Raw genomic sequence first — 19,430 nt, 5'->3', positions numbered from 1 at the left:
TGGGAAAAGGACGCTACATAAATTTCCAGAACTAAAAAAGTGAAAATTGGATACGTTCATGTGAATGTAAATGCTATAACAGGTTCAAAGTAAAACTAGGAGCTACCGGTTCCAATCGAGAACTTGGTAGAGCTCCTGTTAAAGAGGCAATCAAAATTCTGGTAATGCTGGCCCCTCGAGGGATAATCACACTGTCCCTGATAGGTAAGTATTGCTCTCCCTTGCTAGAGTTGGCAAGATCAAAGACATCTGATAAGAAGGTCAATATGGAATTGGAGGCCTCTCTGCAAGGGGAAGAAAAAGGTAAAACAACCATGAAATAGAAGTGAGTCACTGTCACTGATAATATAATTTGGGGAGGGAGATAGATAGATAGGGGCTATACCTATGCTGTACTGTGATCCCAATCATTGAGCAATCTACTAATGGTTGAAATACTTCAGATGGAATAAATAACTGTGGACAATAGCGAATGCACCTTGATGCCAACAAAAAACAATCATCTGCTATGTCTGGTCTGGCAGTAAATTCCTGCAGAAAAAGATTCAAATAGGATCAAGTTTTTTTTTTCTTCCATCTGTATTTCTTTTTTTCCCCCTTCTTTTGATAACTAGGTCAATTATCAACAAATTTGAAGACAGATCTGAAGAACCAAATGCAATGAACTGCTTTAGAAGCTATACCTGAATATTTGTGAGAAGACGCGTTGTGTGTATGAAGAGTGATTCAATCAAAATTTTTAAATAGTTTGCACAGGAAGGGTCAGAACCAAATATCTGCAACAGAATATGCACTCACAGCTCAAATATTAAGATACTTAAAAAAAAATAAAAAATGAAAGTATCTTATTTTTATGAGGAATTCATACCTTTATGACTTCACTAGAGAGATAAAGAAAGCATGACTGATGATGCTGTTTATATAGGCCTTGAATCTCTTCCAGCATAGCTCCAATTGTGATTCCCATGAACCTTCCAGAAGTTCTTACCTAAGAAAAATTTAGATCTTTATACAATTACTAATAGTATCGTTAAATTTCTACTCCCTTGGAACAAATATTATACTAACATAACAATCATTTCACATTAATCACAAAATTCTAAAAAGCCACCCCAATAATTAATACATAGTTAAGAAGAAAGTGAAAACAAACTTTAAAGAAAAAAATTGGGACAATTCAAAGGTGATACAAGGATTATTGGCACTTATAAGGCTAAGTCATCATTATTGGGAACCTAGATCAACATAGATTCCTTTACTTGAAAACTCAAACATTATAACAGACATATCAAGCATACAATTGATTATTGAGCAGCATACAACAGGAACCAGAAATACAATTATAACATCAGTTATTGGGAACAAACATAACCACAAGTCAAGTTGCAAGTGCATAATATGCATGAAGATTGAAAGCACACAAATGGGGAATAATAAAATACTAAAATAACATAACACAAAAGACTGGTTCTCAGCACTATTATACTAGGAAAATCTGTATTTGACATCCTAAGTTTCAAAAGTATAACCTAACGTTTTAACAATTAGATTTATAAATTTCATCAAGCTAACATAGAAAATGACATGGTTCAGAAACTCACAGCATATTTGCAAGCTCGGCAAAGAGACTCCATTGTACGCATATCCCAAGCACGACTACACCAGAATCATTTAAAACATGGATCACATAAGAATGAGAAAATTCAGGTACATTAATAAAAGAGCTCATCAAACCTAAGAAACAACATACAATTACTTACAGGTCAAAGATTGCCTTAAAGATTGGCCACAGCCTATGAATTGCATCTGCTACTGCTTCAGGGTGATTTACATATCTGAAAAGGTTTCAGAAGCATGTTGAGGACATATAAATAGATTAAGAATACTAAAAGTAATTACAAAGGGATTTTGGTCAAACCTAAATATGTATGCAAATCGATCAATATGAACAGTTAATTCACGAGCAGGTTTCTTATTTAATATCTCTGGACCTTGACTAACTGCTTCCTGGATGTTGACATTATAAAATTGGTTGAAATCATCCACAAAAGAAGTTTTAGTGAATAATTCCATTAGAAATAAAACCAACCTGTAAAGGAGTAACAACTGGCAAGCATAAAGCCTCCAGAGCCCTCTTAGCATTGTCGGGAGGAAGTTCTGTAATGACCATGCTGCAATGATATTTAAAGGTTCAAAATAGATGCCCAATACAGACTCTAATTTCACCATGCAATCTTATTATTTCCAGTAAGAAACAAATTTACCTCAAGGCTTCAACTAGATGCAATGAGTCCTCAGCAGCCACTTTAAAACTACTTTCTCCACTAACTGCCCTATGGTATATGTGGAAGAGACCATCTATGCATCCACAAAGCTTTTTCCGGCAATCTACAGTTAATATGAACCATTTTATTCCATAAAGAATATCATGAAACGAAATTTTAATTTGCAATACGGCCACCAAAAGAGTGCAGCAAAGAAGTCTAACTGTTTAGTATCTTAAGAACCAAAACTAAATATCAAAGGTGTACATTTAAAAGAGAAAATACTACAAGAAACATGTATAAATCAATTATTCAATATCAAACAATCATACGAGAAAAAAAGAAAAGAAAAAGAAGTCAATGGTCAAAACGCACCTCCTCCCACCATAGGGGATAAGAGGGAGCACAAAAGTCATTGAGTTGAAGCTCAATTTCATTTTATCATTATTTGAGTGCATGAATGCTTTGGGTGGTATTCCTGTATCTTCTTTGTTGAATTTTCTAGATTTATATAGTTTTGTATAGTGCTTTGTTTCCCTTTGTACACTCCTGTTTACCTGGCTAACCGTTTTTTTGCTGTACCTCTTTTTCATTTCCAATAAAGTTTTTTATTTACTGATCCAAAAAAGAAAAGAAGAGGGAGCTGAGTCCAATCCCTGACTTGGGTGTTTCCTATATAAAGAGAGTAAATAATAAATAAGGGTATGTTTACAAGGATAGGAGAGGAGAGGAGAGATGAGGAATTGGGGGGGGGGGGGGGGTGTTACCCTTCCCCTGTTTGGATGTTTTGAGGGAGAGAGGATTTGAGGGGATTTCATAATATCATGAGTTGAGGCTTTTCTTCTTTCAGACTTTGTTTGAATGGACAAATACTTTGGGTGTTCTTACTTTTAATTCTCTGCCTGATTTGCTTGATTTTTGTAATTTCATTGTTATTTAGTTTATATTTTCTGTTGTCTGTATGGCACACTGCCTGTGTGCCTTGTTTTCATTGTATTTTCTTATTTCAATGAAGTTTATTACTTATTAAAAATAGGATTCATACCATCCTCAAAAAATATCCTTTTTTCAATTCCTTCAAATTAAATAAATTTGGACAGAGAGTATACTGAAACTTAGTAAAATTTTCTATTCTCTCCCTTTTTCCCTTAACAATTTATTGACATTTTTTTTTTGATAAGTAAGAATTATATATATACGAACGGCTACTCTATGCTTGAAAAACACAGAGCAACCCAGAAAATATAAGAAGAAAAAACAAAGAGAAACAAGAGAGAAAACCAAACAACAAAGAAATTACAAAAGGAAAAGGGAGCAGAGAAAAGAAGGGAGAGAATCACTAGACGTGAGTCCCCACGCCCGAGACCAATCAAAAAGAGATCCACTAAAAGAAGCAAGCAACTGATCACTAGAGCAATCCAAATCCTCAAAAGTCCTCTGATTCCGCTCCTTCCAAATACACCAAAGGATGCACAACGGGACTAAATTCCAGATCTGAGACGAATGCTTCCCCAGCCAATTCCACCATCCAAAAAGCAAGTCTGGAATCGATCTAGGCATCACCCAGGCCAGGCCGAAAGTTATGAAAACAAAGCTCCATAACCGATAGGCCACCTCACAATGAAGAAGTAAGTGATCTACCGTCTCTCCACAATGACGGCACATAATGCACCAATCCAAAAAATCCAATTTCCTCAATCTCAGATTGTCTCCCGTTAGAATCTTATACCAAGCTACACACCAAACAAAAAAAGAAACTCGCCTAGGGGCCTTTACTCTCCAAATAGCTTTCCAAGGAAAGATAGTTGAAGGGGAGTTTCTTAATTTGTAATAGTACGACCGGATGTCAAAAGCCCCATTAGACTTCAATTTCCATCTCATCCGGTCTCCAACATCCATAGGAGGGGTTAAAGCACCCAATAAGCGAAGAAATTGCAGCCCTTCATCCATCTCCCAATCATTAAAAAATTTGCTAAAACGAACATTCCAAGATCTTCTATCCTCCGCCCCCCGCCTATGCAGAGAAGCTTCAACAGAAGCCTCCTTATCAATGGCTATGCCATACAGCCTTGGAAAAGTCAATTGAAAAGGTTGATCCCCATATCACCCATCCTGCCAAAACCTCAACCTATTCCCCAACCCAACCACAAACTGACAATTTTTGCTGAAATCCTCCCAACCCATGCGGATACTTCTCCACAAACCACACCCATGAGCTCCCCTACCCAGCTTTGAGGTCCATCCCCCCCAGTCTTCCCCATATTTTGAGGCTACTACCCGCCTCTATAACCGACCCTCTTCCTTACCAAACCGCCACAACCATTTCCCCAATAAAGCCTTATTAAAGGTAGTGAGTTTCTTTATCCCTAAGCCACCATTGGCTATAGGCGCACAAACTTTATCCCATCCTACCAAATGAATCTTGCTATCTCCCCATAGGAAGTCTCTTTGCAACTTTTCAATTTTATTAGCCACATGAGTAGGAATTGTGGATAACGATAGAAAGTAAGTCGGAAGACTAGAAAGCGTACTCTTGAGTAACATCAATCGACCCCCCTTAGACAAGTACAACTTCTTCCACCCAGATAATTTCCGCTTAAAATTTTCCAAAATTGTATTCCAAATTGAAGGGGAATTGTGAGAAGCCCCCAGCGGCATGCCAAGATACAACATAGGTAAAGATCCAACTCTGCAGCCCAAAATATCAGCCAGAGCATGCACATCACCAACCTCCCCTATAGGAACCATTTCGCTCTTATGCACAGACCTTCAAACTTGTTACCGCCTGAAAACTGAGGAGCAACAACCGAATATGAAGAATTTGCTCCGCATCTGCATCACAAAAGAGGATAGTATCATCTGCAAATAATAGATGTGAAACACGTTCCCCACCATCCCTCCTACCCCCAAGATTAAAACCGCGAATCAATCCAGCTCCCTCCATTCTTCTCAACATCCTACTAAACACCTCCATCAAGATCAAAAACAGCATAGGAGATAGCGGATCTCCTTGTCTTAAACCCCTTGAGCTGCCAAAGAAATCAGCTGGAGAACCATTAATTAAAACAGAGAACTGAACAGTGGATATACAAGAACGAATCTACTTACACCACTTCACTCCAAAACCCATCCTATTCAGCAGATACAACAACGCCTCCCAATTCACATGATCGTAAGCTTTCTCCATGTCGAGCTTACAAATGACTCCAGGAACCCTGCTCTTCCCACGACTATCCACACACTCATTCGCAATAAGAACCGAGTCAAGGATTTGTCTCCCACCCACAAAGCTATTCTGATTCTCAGAAATCAACTGATCTAAAACCACTCTCAAGCGATTTGCCAAGACCTTAGCCAAAATTTTATACACATTCCCCACCAAACTTATAGGTCGAAAATCTCTAATATTGGAGGCACCATTCTTTTTAGGAATTAAAGCAATGAAGGTCGCATTGAGGGATTTTTCAAACTTGCAATGATGGAAAAACTCTTCAAAGACCGCTAGGACATCTTTCTCCACTACCTTCCAACAATGATGATAGAACGCCATAGTGAACCCATCCGGCCCTGGAGCTTTGTCCCCTTCCAAATCCCTAACAACTTGAAGAATCTCCTCTCTCTCAAACTTCCTTTCAAGCCAAACCCTCTCCAAATTGCCAATACAATCAAAATTCAAACCCTCCACCAAAGGCCTCCACTCCTCAGTCTCCTTGTACAAATTTTTATAAAATTGTACAACTTGATAAGTTACCTCGGAGGCCTCCTCAAAAACCACCCCATCCACCTCCAAGTTCCTTAGATGATTAGACCTTCTATGGGAGTTAGCCATTTTGTGAAAGAACTTGGTGTTATTATCCCCTTCCTTGATACATAACATCCTAGATTTTTGTCTCCAGGAAATTTCTTCTAAGGATAGAAGATGCTCCACCTGGGACCGCAAGCCAGCCCTATGAACTTTCTCCCCATCGGAGAGACCAAAATCCCCCTCCTTAGCATCTAATGTTATCAACTCCTCCAGTAGTTGCTTCTTATGACGCGCTACATTACCAAACTCTCGACGATTCCATTGCACAATATCCTGTTTTAGAGCCTTTAATTTTTTCGCAAGCACAAAACTAGGAGTACCTACAAAGGAATGTCGATTCCACCAAGTTTGAACTCTATCCACAAAACCCTCAGACTTCAACCACATATTTTCAAATTTGAATGGACTTTTTCCCCTTGCCATTCCCCCTGCCTCTAGGAGAATTGGACTGTGATCTGAGACAGTACGGGGTAAAATCCTTTGAGTAACATCTGGGAAATGATCCTCCCAATCTGGGGTAACCAAAGCTCTGTCAATCCTAGACATCATAGGTTGATCAGAACCACTGGACCAAGTAAAGCTACCTCCTTCCAAAGGCAAATCAACCAAGTTAAGGTCCTCAACAAATTCAGAAAATATTTCCATAGCCGTGGTCAAACGAGTCTCGCCCCTGCGCTCGCTAGGAAAGCGAACTATATTAAAATCCCCAAAGCAACACCACGGAATCCTCCAACACTGTTGAACTCCCACTAACTCATCCCACACGAGACCCCTCTCAACATTCTCATTTGGGCCATAAACGCCTGAGCAAGCCCAAATAAACCCATCCCCCATCCCTTTCCACTTTACCGACACTGAGAATGTACCAACCATAATCTCCACCTTATCCAAAACCCTTTTGTCCCACATAAGCAAAATACCACCAGCAGTCCGATCAGCCTCCAAGGCAGCCCAATCCACATAAGGACAACCCCACAAACTACAAATTAGTTGTCTATTCATGCTTTTAACAACACCTATACCCTCTCCTTTCCCTTCTCCCCTTGTGCTTTCCACCTTTTCCTTCAAACTCTCCACTTCCTTCAAACTCTCAAACAGAATGTAAAACACAAACAGACTAAGACCTTTGGGGAGATAACTAAGCATAAGGTTTCCTTTTCTTTCATTCCCATCACACTAAGCCCTTTGGATGACTTTACAATATGTCCCAAATATCTTAGACCAAAACAGAAGCAAGTTATCAAATCAAATCTGGAGAATTATTCTTTACCAGCTTTCTAAAATCAAGGCAACAGCTAATCAATAACACATTTTCAGCCCATACACTGGGGATTCCAGAATTTGGAAGTCTGCTTGTTACAGTCCCACCAACAAATCTTAGTAGCTAAGATTCATCAGACCTGAAATCCAGGTCTCACATCAGGTTTGGAATCAAGGGCTTGATTAAAAGCATCCAGAAAAATGAGTTTTGTCATCATTAGGTGAAAACCAAAGCACTCACTCACATATGTGAAATCACTGGACACCAAGATGTTAAAATCCTAGCAAGTGTGTTATAGATGATCCTAATGGCAAAAACACACAAATCTAATCAAATACATACTTTACAAGAGAAATTCCTTACCATCACAGATGTGTCTAAATGCCAAAGCTGCAGCAGCTGCAGAATCTTCAGATGTACCCATGCCACTCATGAGGATATCAATCAGTGAAGGCAATATAGCCGGTCCAATTGATGCAGAGTCAAGCCACTTTGAATATACTCCAATTGTTAAACACACTGTTTTCCATAAGCATGAGACAAACATCAATTATAAACAATGAAATTTAGAGATCACATGCTGTGATAAAATAGTAAATGCTATTTGATATGCAATTGCAAAAACATCCCCCTCAGCAGCCAGGTGAAGCATGGTATTTGGACTAAACATCTTTTCTACCTTAAGTAGAGATGGCTCACCATCTCCGTGCCATGGTAACCACCATGACCCTGGTTGGGGGAAAAGGTGAAAGGGAAAAGAGCAGCCTATTAAGCTATAACAGAAATATTACCCGTCTGAAGTAGTTGGGGTTGTTGAGGAAGTTTGGGAAGCAAACCCATAACCTGCAAATAGCAAACACACCAAAAAAAAAAACACTCTTAAGAGTTCTATACTGATAGATATTGTCAAAATATATATATTACAAAACAATATAGAAGGAAGGCACTCCTCAATTAGAAAATTATTTTTTTAATGAATTCCACATGTACAATAGTTAAGCACAGGCCACATGAACAACAAGAAGTTCGGCAGGAAGATATTATTGTAGATTTATGTCCATATTCTCACCAGCTGGGAGTAATTAGTATGACACGGCAAATAGTTAAGAACAAAGAACATGAGGAAGTTGATTAACTCTATACCTGAGGCATTACTTCAGCTTCAACAACTGAAACATAATTTGATATAGCCCGAATGCAAAATAGAGCAGCCTCCACTGGGCGCCATTCATTATTTTCACCATTTCCACAGTGAGCTACGGCCTTAAATAATACAATAAATAGTGAATATACCATAGCAAAAAGTAGAAAGATCTTCAAACAACAAAAAGACAAATGGTCACAAACCACAGCGAAGGACAAATGGTCACAAACTTTGGAAATTCTTATTCTATTTCTCCATCTATTTTGAAATTTTGACACAACCCCTTTATTTTTTTGATAGGCCACAACCTTTTTATATATGATAAAATCTATTATCAGAGAACAAATTAGTACTAGCAATTCAGGTTTTCAGCACCCAGATTAATTTATGATGACACCAAAAAGAAAAACAAACTTAGTAATAGTTTAAATCCAAATTGCAGAAAATAATTATAAAAAAAAAAAAAAACAGAAAAGTTCATCATTGCCAATTTTAGATGCCTTAGAAGTGGATAAATTAAGACTTACTTTTAAAATCAGTTCCAAAGTTTACAAAATTTAGATCTTCTGTTATAAAGATGGAAAATACTATTTGAGAATCCAAAATAATAATAATAACAAGCACCTCAAGAAGCTTCTTGTAAAGGATTTGTAGCGTTGCATCACCACCTAAAACTGATGCTGCATCAGACAGGACATCGGCAACAGCTAGCAACATTACAGATTCAGTTAGCATTATAGAAGAAGAACAAGAAATGAAAATCAGTTGGTCAAAGACAGACATTAAAAAAAAAAAAAAAACTCAACTAGTCAATGGAAGGTTCAAGTTTAAAAATCTTAAAAATTATTTTAATGAGCATTTCTTTGATTAGGATTTCTTCAGGTTGCCAATGGATAGAATACTCCAGAACTCCAAGCAACAAAGAAAATGGAGATCCAGAGTTCTATTTCATTAACCACAAATTATTAATTCCAATCAACTACAATCTTTTTGCACTTGATGAGATGTTTCACCATGACCTGAAATAAAGAACATTAGTCCTATGCCTATACCTGCCTCTCTTCAACAATTGTGTATAGTACAAACTTAATCATTACTTCAGCAACCCCAAAATACTGGTTCATGTTTTTCGAAGATTCTCCAAAAAAAAAAAAAGCTAGAAATAACTTTAAAAATTTTTGCATGCTACCATAGGCGTTACAACTTAAGAAATTTCTTTAATCAATGTTGCATGTGCAGATGCAGTGGTGAGACCGTTGATCATCTGTTGTTGCATTGTGAAATAACTAATGTAATGTGGACTTTTATCTTGTCAATTTTTGGAGTATAATGGGTATTGTCCAAGAGAGTAGTTGAACTACTTTCTAGATAGAGGAATTGGTTTGAGAATTATTCTACATTTGGGTGGAACTTAGCTCCTTTATTCCTTCTGCAAACTTTGTGAAAACAAAGGAAGTGGCATACTTTTAAGGGAGTGGATCCTCAAGCCCTCGACTATTTTGCTAAGATCTTCTTTCATAAGAACTTTGTTTGAGTAGTACCCGTTTGGTTAGAGATTTCTAATATCGTTGTTTAAGTGTTGTAGAAATACGTGTGGGTTAAAAAGTGTTGTAGAAATATGTGTTGTGGTGTTTAAACACTGAAAATTGTTGTTTAAACACCCCTACCAAACAGCCCCATTGTGTTTTGGGTCATAGTGAGATACGTTGCATTGTAGATTCCATTCTTTCTCTTATATTTAGATTTTAATTATCTCTTTAGGATACTTTGCATACTGTTGTGTAAGCAAGGCAGTGTTTTCAATAAAATATTATTACTTTAAAAAAAAAAAAAAATTCTTGAACAACATGTGTAATATATGAACTTGTATGAATTACTAATGGACAATAAACAAAAACAAAAACAAGACACCAAAAAGCTGATAATTACCATATCTAGTCTGTTTAAACTCTTTGCGGTCCTCATGTGAGAGATCAAGATAATCTTGAGGATATTCAACTCGGAAGCTAACCTGTGAAGAAAACCATAGCTCTCTCTAAAAATCTTATAGGCAATTAAAAGATATTCATGAAAGTTGTCTTCAACTCAGTTTTAAGTTTAGTTGAGAGACATATTTGTCAATTCTTCTTCCATTTCACAACACTTGTGACAGAAAAAAGAAAGTATCAAACTATTATTCCATTGTTCATAAGGAATCATTTATTGGAAAATGCAAAAGTGAAGGGGGTGCAAATAGCAACAATTCAAGAAAAGCATGTGCTTCTCCAGACCAAAGATAAAAGACACACCTTACAATGCTAAACAACAAGATCAGGAATAACATTTTACGAAATTATTAAGATGACAATACTACCAATGTAAAGAAGACAAGTGAATGCCACTAAGCTACAAGATTCTTGGCAAAAATGAAGGATCAAGTGAACATTTGAACTTCTAATCCAAAAGGCTCACCAGAGAAACAAGTGACTCATATGATGGAACAAAAGCACCCTGCCTCCGCTTTCTCTCAGCCTCAATGGATGCTTCATTACCAAATGGTGAACTAGTATCCCTGGCAGGTTGCAATTACTGAATTTATTATTTTGTTTTAAGCACAACCGAGTAATATTGATGTCATTACCAACCAAATAAATAAGAATCCCTGGCAGATTACAGAATGATTCACCTTTTGGTCAAGATCACCTGAAGACTGTGCCAAAAATTAAATGTCATTGAAGCGATATAATTTTCTGGGTGAGAAGCAACTTCCAATAATGCATTTACTATCATCATTGATTCATCAGAACCTGAAGAAAAGAAATAATTAACCAGAAAAGAGATTTATCGGATAGAAGACAATTGATAAGATCAGGAGCACTTGGCAACATTACAAGGTACTTTGCTCCAACACAGGAAGAAGCATCCAAAAGTTTCCAAAAAGGGTTTCAATCATTTGTAGATATGCATACCAGTGGCAATCAATTCAACGTATGAATCGCCCATGTCAGCAAATAATCGAGCAATAGCCTTGACATCCTCCTCATCCTAAAAGTACAAATAGAATAAAGAGTTAATAATTACCCTTAATGCAATAACTTTTCCAAAGTGCAATAACACAGTGTTGAGATCTGAACATATATACTTTTTTTGAACTCTTTGACGGGAAAAAAAGGGTCTCCAACAATTTGTTTACCCTCAAAGGAAAGCATAAAAGAGAAAAAGAAATAGAACCAAAAAAAACCATTTAATTCTCTGTCATCATTTCATTTAGTAGAGCAACTTTAAAATACCTAATATTATGCAATAATCTCATTTCCCATATCATCCATGACAACCATGCTGAATTTCACTCAGATTTAGAAAAATCCCTTGGACCAAACACCCCCAGTGTATATCTTTACCAATGTACATTGTCAAGGTCATGTTCACAGTTTGGAGAACAGTGTAGCAATAAATATATGAATAAGTCAAAACATATCAAATCTTCTAGTTTGTAAGATATTCCCAAGTGTGTGTGTGAAGAGGTGACCTTTCAACCAAGAATTGTTACTCAGCCAAAAGTAGCCATAAATTGTAAGATGATACGTTCTAAAAAAAAAAAAACCACTAGTTTAACAGGAAGCTATTTATTTAATGCTATTACTTTTCTGAAATACATGTAATACCTTTGAAGAATCTTTAAGAAGTGCCTTTAGACTCATAACTTGAGGTACAAGTACTTGAATCAAGGGCATCTGTACAGCAACACCACCAGAGCTTCCAGCCACTGTGTAGTGTATTAATTCAGAAATCACTGCAAAGAAGGGAGGGTATAATGAAAACAACAATCTCATTAGATATTATAGAAATAGACTATATGCAAGTTTTAAACACGAATCGGAAAAGGAACTTTTCTAATAAATTCCCCAAGAAATATTAGTACTTCCCAACTACAATACCATTTACAGATGCTTCTGAAAGAGGCTCAGAATTCAAGCTTGAAAGAGCTGTGAGTACCAATGGGTGAGAAGCAAGCGCAGATCCAGGGATCCTGAAACCAAGACAAGATTCACTTTTCATGTTATTCACCCACTCCGCAAAATTCACAAGCTGTGCATAAGAATGGCACACCAAGGACCCATTTGCAAGTTGAGGCATATAAAGTCAAGTAAGATTTTTTTTTTTTGTTGATAAGTAATAAGTTTTATTGATATCAAAAAGGGACACCCTAGTCAAGTAAAATACATGATAAACAAACACAGGAGTACAACATATATAAATGCATAACAAATGGATTCATAGGACCCAACTCAACAAAGTCATTGACACAACTATTTCAAGAAGGATAAAAGAAAATGTTATGTCTTATCATTTTGATCTGAGCTTCAACCCATTTCCTTTAGCTGTCTAATCAAGTCTACCTTTAAGTATCACAACCTCTTTACATTTTGTCAAACAAAAAATTAAAATCAAGGCCCCAATATCTTGAGTCTCCATACAATTTCCAATCAGTAAAAGCCTCGAAATCTTTTTTTTTTTGGATAGGTAATCAGAAAAATAATATTAAAGATGAAACAAAAAGAGAAAAGTACAAGATGTTCATGATGATGAACAAGAAGAAAAAAAAACGAGCACACAACTCAACACAAAGAGGGAGATCAGGAAACTAAGCTAAGGGAAGACATAAACTCAGAGAGAGAAGAACAATTAGTAAAACCCTAACAACGAGACCACTCCAAAAGACTGCGATGACTTAAAACTTTTAACTCATCCAACGACTTCTCCTTGTCCTCAAAAGATCGACGATTTCATTCCAACCACACAGTTCACATTAAACACCCTGGAACCAAATTCCAAATGTCTGAATTATGCTTCCCAAGCCACTGATGCCAACAAGATAACAAACCTGCCACCGAACCTGGCATAACCCAATGAATACTGAAAGCCTGAAGCATAAGAGACCATAGGGAATGAGTGACAGGACAATGAAGAAGAAGATGGTTTACCGACTCCCCATCTAGGCAACACATAACACACCAATTAGCCAAAGGGCGACCCTTAAGCATAAGATTATGCAAAGTGAGGATCCGACCATGAGCAGCTATCCACAGAAAGACCGCCACTCGTTTAGGAATCTTTGGTTTCCAAATCCCCTTCCAAGGAAACAAAGAGTTCGAAGCACCCCGAATCACCTGATAGTAAGACCGGGTGTCAAAATTACCATCACCTTTTAGCCGCTAGCAAAGATAATCTCTCCTCTCACCCCGAGAAATACGGGTTTGGATAAGCTGAAGCAGAGAGTAAGATGCAGCCAACTCCCAATCTTCAAAAGCTTTATAAAACCTTTTTTTTTTGATAAATAACGTAAGAATATTATTAATAATAATAAAGAAGTTGCCAAGCCTAGTACATTGGGGATGTACTATGGGTGCAAAAATCAAGAAACAAAAGAGCAACGGTCAAGAAAAATAGAAAAGGAAGAACAAGAAAAATGAGAAAAAACCACACTCCATTCGAAGAGTGTAAGAAAAAAAACTTAATCTTCAGCAAAGAGCGTTCGCAGCCCTCAAAGCTTCTAGCATTCCTTTCTCGCCAAATGCACCAAATCAAGCAGTGAGGTACTAATTTCCAAACATCAATGTGACGATGTCGCGCAAACTTTCCTTGCCAAGCCTCAAACACCTCAAGAACAGTACGAGGCATAACCCACTGAATACCAAACAAGCAGAAAACCAAAGACCACAACTCCCAAGCTATGGAACAATGAAGTAGAAGATGATCCACCGACTCCCCACACCTCTTACACATAAAGCACCAGTCAAGCACAATCACTCGTCTTTTACGAAGGTTGTCTGTTGTTAAGATCTTATCTAAGGAAGCAGACCAAGAAAAGAAGGCTACCCTTGGAGGAGCCTTCGATTGCCATATCATTTTCCATGGAAAGGAAACAAGATTATGAGGGTAGAAGGAACTGTAATAACCTCTCACCTCAAAACCTGTATTCCTTGCAGGCTTCCAACAAACCTTATCTGAGCCAAACCCTCTTGCTGACGAGGAGTAGACTAGCCCCATAAACCGATCAAAGGCTTCTTCTTCCCAATCTTGTGGAGGATGACGAAATTGCACATTCCAGTGATACCACCCAGCAGACCAACCCATAACTTCAGCCACTGAGGAGTCCTTGGACCTACTAAGACAATAAAGCTCCGGAAAGGCCTCTTGGAGAGTACAATCCCCACACCACACATGCTTCCAATATTTCACTCTAGTACCATCCCCCACATCATAAACAAGTAGTTTAGAGAAGTTCAACCAACCACTTCTAATATATCTCCACAAGCTGACCCCATAAGGACTTGTCACCTTCTTCGTACACCAACCACCCCAAATATTCTCATATTTTGCCTCTATAACCCTTCTCCATAAAGCATCAGTCTCGGTGCCATACCTCCACAACCATTTACCTAGTAAGGCAGAATTAAAATTACCCAACTGTCTTATACCCAACCCCCCATCCAACAGTGGCCTACAAACCTTGGCCCAATTAACTAAATGAATTTTAGGTTCACCACCAATCCCATCCCACAAAAAATCTCTCTGTAATTTCTCCATACACTTAGCTACCTTACTCGGTAAAGGAAGAAGGGAAAGAAAGTATGTAGGAAAGGACGATAGTGAGCTTTTAATGAGTGTCACCTTACCCCCTTTAGATAAATATATTCTCTTCCAAGCTGCTAATCTCCTCTCCATTCTCTCAAGAATAGGGTTCCAAACAGATAAGTCCTTAAATTTTGCACCTAAAGGAAGACCCAAATATTTTAAGAGCAGAGAAGACTGCCCACACCCGAACAGACCTACCAAAGCCTCCAAATTGGGTACGCCACCAACAGGTACCAACTCAGATTTCCCTAAATTAATACGAAGCCCGGACACCTCCTCAAATCTAGTAAGAACCGCTCTCAAATTAGCAATCTGAGACGGTTCAGCATCACAAAAAATCAAAGTGTCATCTGCAAATAGAAGGTGAGACACCATCACTGATGGACCAACCGCACTGCCCACAGAAAAACCTGAGAATTGCCCAGTGGAAGCAGCCAAATCCAACATACGACTTAATGCCTCCATCACAATATCAAACAACAATGGAGATAAAGGATCCCCTTGCCGAAACCCCCTAGAACTTCCAAAGAAATCAGTTGGGCTGCCATTGATCAAAATGGAAAACTTTACAGTTGAAATGCAATACCTTATCCAGTTTCTCCATTTTTCTAAGAAACCACAACGCTGCAGCATATACATTAAAAAATCCCAACTCACATGATCATACGCCTTCTCCACATCCAACTTACAAAGCACACCCGGAACTCCTGACTTCAATCTACTATCAATACATTCAGAAGCAATCAAGATGGAATCCAAAATCTGTCTACCCTTAACAAAAGCATTTTGTGAATCTGAAATAAGACCACGCGCCACCCTACGAAGCCGATTAGCCAATACCTTAGAAATAATCTTATACATCCCACCAACTAAACTGATAGGCCGATAATCCTTTACCTCCACAGCATCCACTTTCTTAGGGATAAGGGCTAGGAATGAAGCATTAAGACTCTTCTCAAACACCGCCTGAGTATGGAAATTGTAGAATACAACCATAATTTCAGGTTTCAAAACACCCCAACAAGACTAGAAGAATGCCATGGAAAAGCCATCCGGGCCAGGTGCCTTATCACCATTAAAATCATGGATCACCTCAAACACCTCTCCTTCCTCAAAAGGCCTATCTAGCCAACTTGCATCTTCCACCGAGATGCTAGAAAAAACCACATCATCTAAGACAGGTCTGTGAGGCACCTCCTCCAAGTAAAGCTGCCTATAAAATTGAGAAATACGGTTTGCTATAGCAGCAGGGTCCGAAGACAACACCCCATACACCATAAGCCTATCAATAGAATTAGCCCTCCTATGAGAATTAGCTATACGATGGAAAAACTTAGTATTCCTGTCTCCTTACCTAACATAAAGAACTCTAGATTTCTGCCTCCAACAAATTTCTTCCAACAGAGTAGCTTTCTCTAACTCATCATGAATTCTTCCCATTTCCACCCTTTCCTCTGCTGATAATTTCTGACTCTCCTCCCTATTCTCTAGAACACTAAGGTCCTTCCACAATTTTTTAATTCGAACATCAACATGACCAAACACCTCCACATTCCATCTTTTCAAATCATTTTTAAGGAGCTTTAATTTATTAGCCAGAATAAAACTCGGTGCACTGTGAACCTGGTAGGAATCCCACCATGACCGAACCCTATCCATAAAACCTTCATCCTTTAGCCACATATTCTCAAATCTAAATGGCATACTCCCTCTCTGAAAAGAACCACCCTCAAGGACAATTGGAAAATGATCTGAGCACAATTTAGACAGCCGTCTTTGAGAAACTGTTGGGAACTTATCCTCCCAATCTGCAGAAAACAAAAATCTGTCCAGCCTAGCCTTCAAAGCAACTTCTCTAGAATTTGACCAAGTGAAAGTACCTCCTTGCAAGGGCAGATCAATAAGACCCTGTTCTGAGATAAAATTAGAAAACTCCCTCATAGCATTAGTGAAAGAAGTAGACCCCAATCGTTCAGAAGGGAACCTAACCACATTAAAGTCACCACCCACACACCATAGGACACTCCACTAGCTATTCAAGCCACAGAGTTCCTCCCATAATAACCTCCTATCTCGGTGTAAATTAGGACCATAAACACCCGTAAACGCCCATACAAACTGATCTGACACACTTGTAAACTTACAAGAAACCGAAAATCTCCCCACTGCTTCCTCCATTTTATTCACTACTCGAGTGTCCCACATCACTAACACCCCACCAGAAGCACCACAAGAACCTAAGTAAGACCAATCAACATGTTGGCCACCCCACAAGCTACGAATCACTGCTCTATTAATCAGCCCCCATTTTGGTTTCTTGAAGACAAACCACATCTGGCCCCCATTTCCTAATCAAATTTCTAACCCTGAGCCTTTTATCCTGCTCATTCAACCCTCTAACATTCCAAGAAATAATCTTCACATTCATTGATAAGACACAACCACCCGCTCAGAACTTGCACTCCTTACTTTATTTGTATCATACTCGACATTTAAAGATGACAGCAAATTCTTCAACTCCCGCTGACCTTTCCGACCGGACTTAACCAACTTCTTCTGATCACCCACCACAAGTTTCTGCCTATCTTTCTTACTGGCCTCTATGGCTAATAACAATCCTGTAATCTGCTCCTCAAAACCTTCCAGTGAAGTGCCCACAGATTTCTTGAAAGCCTTTATCCTACTAGTTACCCATTGTGATAGTTGACAACTATCCACACTCTCCTTACACCCAATCTCCTTCATAGGACTAGACTCCAACTCCATCGGACCTTCAGTAGCCAAAGGTACCACAACTAATGGCTCATCACCTCCCTCACAAGACCTCAACCTTCCATCAGACTCCCATAGCTCACTTACTAACCCGGGAACCACAGTCAAGGAATCTACTAGCCCCTCACTCTCATCTACCCAAGTAACCCTCTTCCCTTCATTAGTACAAGAAACAGTACCTGGTACACCCTCTCCCTCTAGACTTGAGCAGACTGACATACAATCTGGAGAACGATACAGTGACAATGGGAGCACTAATTGCCGGCCATCACGCATTTGTAATATCCAGTCTTTGGAGTTACCCCAAGACTTATCCAAGTCTTCGACCAAGTCCCTTATAGTTGGGCCAGGTAGTTGAACTCCCTCAAAGTCAGAAATACCCAAACCTTCCAAACCCATACACTCCTCATCCCCATCCTCCGATGCCACTGAAGAAGACAGAGGCACCAACTCCAACACTATCGGGTCCACCAGATTCATTCCCTGCTCCGATATCATGGCCGATGACACCACCGGCACCAGTCTCGACCCACACGGAGCACTGGTCAGCGACATCTGTTCGTGGGGGACTTGGGCCACCATCGCCGATCCTGTCGGCTCAGTGGGTGGCTGCTCTAGTCACATCGAGCTAAGCTCAGCACCCTTAAGCTCAACTTCCATCACTGCTAAGTCCATCGGTACCATCGGCGATGACGAAGGTTGCTCTGAGATGGTGGATGTGACCATCGATACCCTAGGCGACATCACAGGTTGCTTCGATGTCATGGATGTGATCATCGATACCTTCGACGACATCGTCGGTTGCTCCGATGCGGTGGGTTTGGCTCTTGAGCACCTAAGCTCCTTCGTAGCAGTGAGCTCACTTCTACCTGGACTTGGCACCGCGAACCCATTCTGGTAAGAGGACTCCAGTTTCCTTAGACCACTAAATGAGCTTTCTCCAGCCTCAAAGTTAGTTGGGCTTAGCAGACCCAAGCCCAAAATGGGTTCTTTATTACCCAATGAGGCTGGGGCATTCATCTTGGATGGCCCAGACCCACTGCATTATTAGAATCAAAATTGCTTGGTACCCATTTGCCAGCTTGTTGACTTCCCTTAACAACATCCCAAGATACCCACCTCTTTCCATATTCATTCACACTCACAGTCAGCCCTCTCCCCAGCCAACGTCCCTTCCTATTATCACGCAACTTTCCAAACTCAACCATTTTTGAATTCCAATTGGGCTTCAAAGGAATATTGCAATTAATTCCTTCCGGGATTTTCTCCTCAATTTTATTCTTGCCATTAATATCACCTGCTCCACCCTCACCACCACCCACGGCTGCCTGATGAAAACTACCAGTCTGAGTTTCAAAAGCTACAACCTGTGTGTGAGACTTGTCACTTGGAATCTCCACAGTATTCTTCACGGTATCAGCCTTAACCTTATCTTTGTAGAGGGGCTGCTGAACATGCTTCAACATTGCCTGCACTGGAGCTTTGACAGCTTCCACAAAGGACCTGGTAGGATGATGCTTTGGAATTTGCTTAGACCTGTACGGTACAAACTTCAATCCACCCAAC

At 39.1% G+C, this 19,430-nt stretch overlaps 1 protein-coding gene across 1 annotated transcript in view; it reads right to left on the bottom strand.

Annotated features, from left to right (window-relative positions):
• The window catches only part of LOC142631127 (transportin MOS14), a 28,269-nt gene that overhangs the window by 628 nt on the left and 8,211 nt on the right, over nucleotides 1-19,430 (bottom strand). The window contains exons 8-26 of the mRNA XM_075805208.1: nucleotides 12,392-12,483; nucleotides 12,119-12,246; nucleotides 11,423-11,498; nucleotides 11,140-11,260; nucleotides 10,926-11,025; nucleotides 10,404-10,485; nucleotides 9,099-9,181; nucleotides 8,474-8,593; nucleotides 8,122-8,173; nucleotides 7,694-7,849; nucleotides 2,265-2,388; nucleotides 2,090-2,171; nucleotides 1,919-2,007; nucleotides 1,761-1,835; nucleotides 1,602-1,656; nucleotides 869-988; nucleotides 684-776; nucleotides 386-531; nucleotides 107-284 (exon numbers count right to left, since the gene is read on the bottom strand). Coding sequence (XP_075661323.1) covers nucleotides 107-284; nucleotides 386-531; nucleotides 684-776; nucleotides 869-988; nucleotides 1,602-1,656; nucleotides 1,761-1,835; nucleotides 1,919-2,007; nucleotides 2,090-2,171; nucleotides 2,265-2,388; nucleotides 7,694-7,849; nucleotides 8,122-8,173; nucleotides 8,474-8,593; nucleotides 9,099-9,181; nucleotides 10,404-10,485; nucleotides 10,926-11,025; nucleotides 11,140-11,260; nucleotides 11,423-11,498; nucleotides 12,119-12,246; nucleotides 12,392-12,483 — 1,972 coding nt within the window. The remainder of the gene's footprint in view (nucleotides 1-106; nucleotides 285-385; nucleotides 532-683; nucleotides 777-868; nucleotides 989-1,601; nucleotides 1,657-1,760; nucleotides 1,836-1,918; nucleotides 2,008-2,089; nucleotides 2,172-2,264; nucleotides 2,389-7,693; nucleotides 7,850-8,121; nucleotides 8,174-8,473; nucleotides 8,594-9,098; nucleotides 9,182-10,403; nucleotides 10,486-10,925; nucleotides 11,026-11,139; nucleotides 11,261-11,422; nucleotides 11,499-12,118; nucleotides 12,247-12,391; nucleotides 12,484-19,430) is intronic.

Source organism: Castanea sativa, chromosome 4, assembly GCF_040712315.1.
Source record: "Castanea sativa cultivar Marrone di Chiusa Pesio chromosome 4, ASM4071231v1".
In the NCBI taxonomy this organism is placed as follows: Eukaryota; Viridiplantae; Streptophyta; class Magnoliopsida; order Fagales; family Fagaceae; genus Castanea; species Castanea sativa.
The sequence above is the reverse complement of the archived record's forward strand: the minus strand, read 5'-3'. Positions and strand labels throughout refer to the sequence as shown.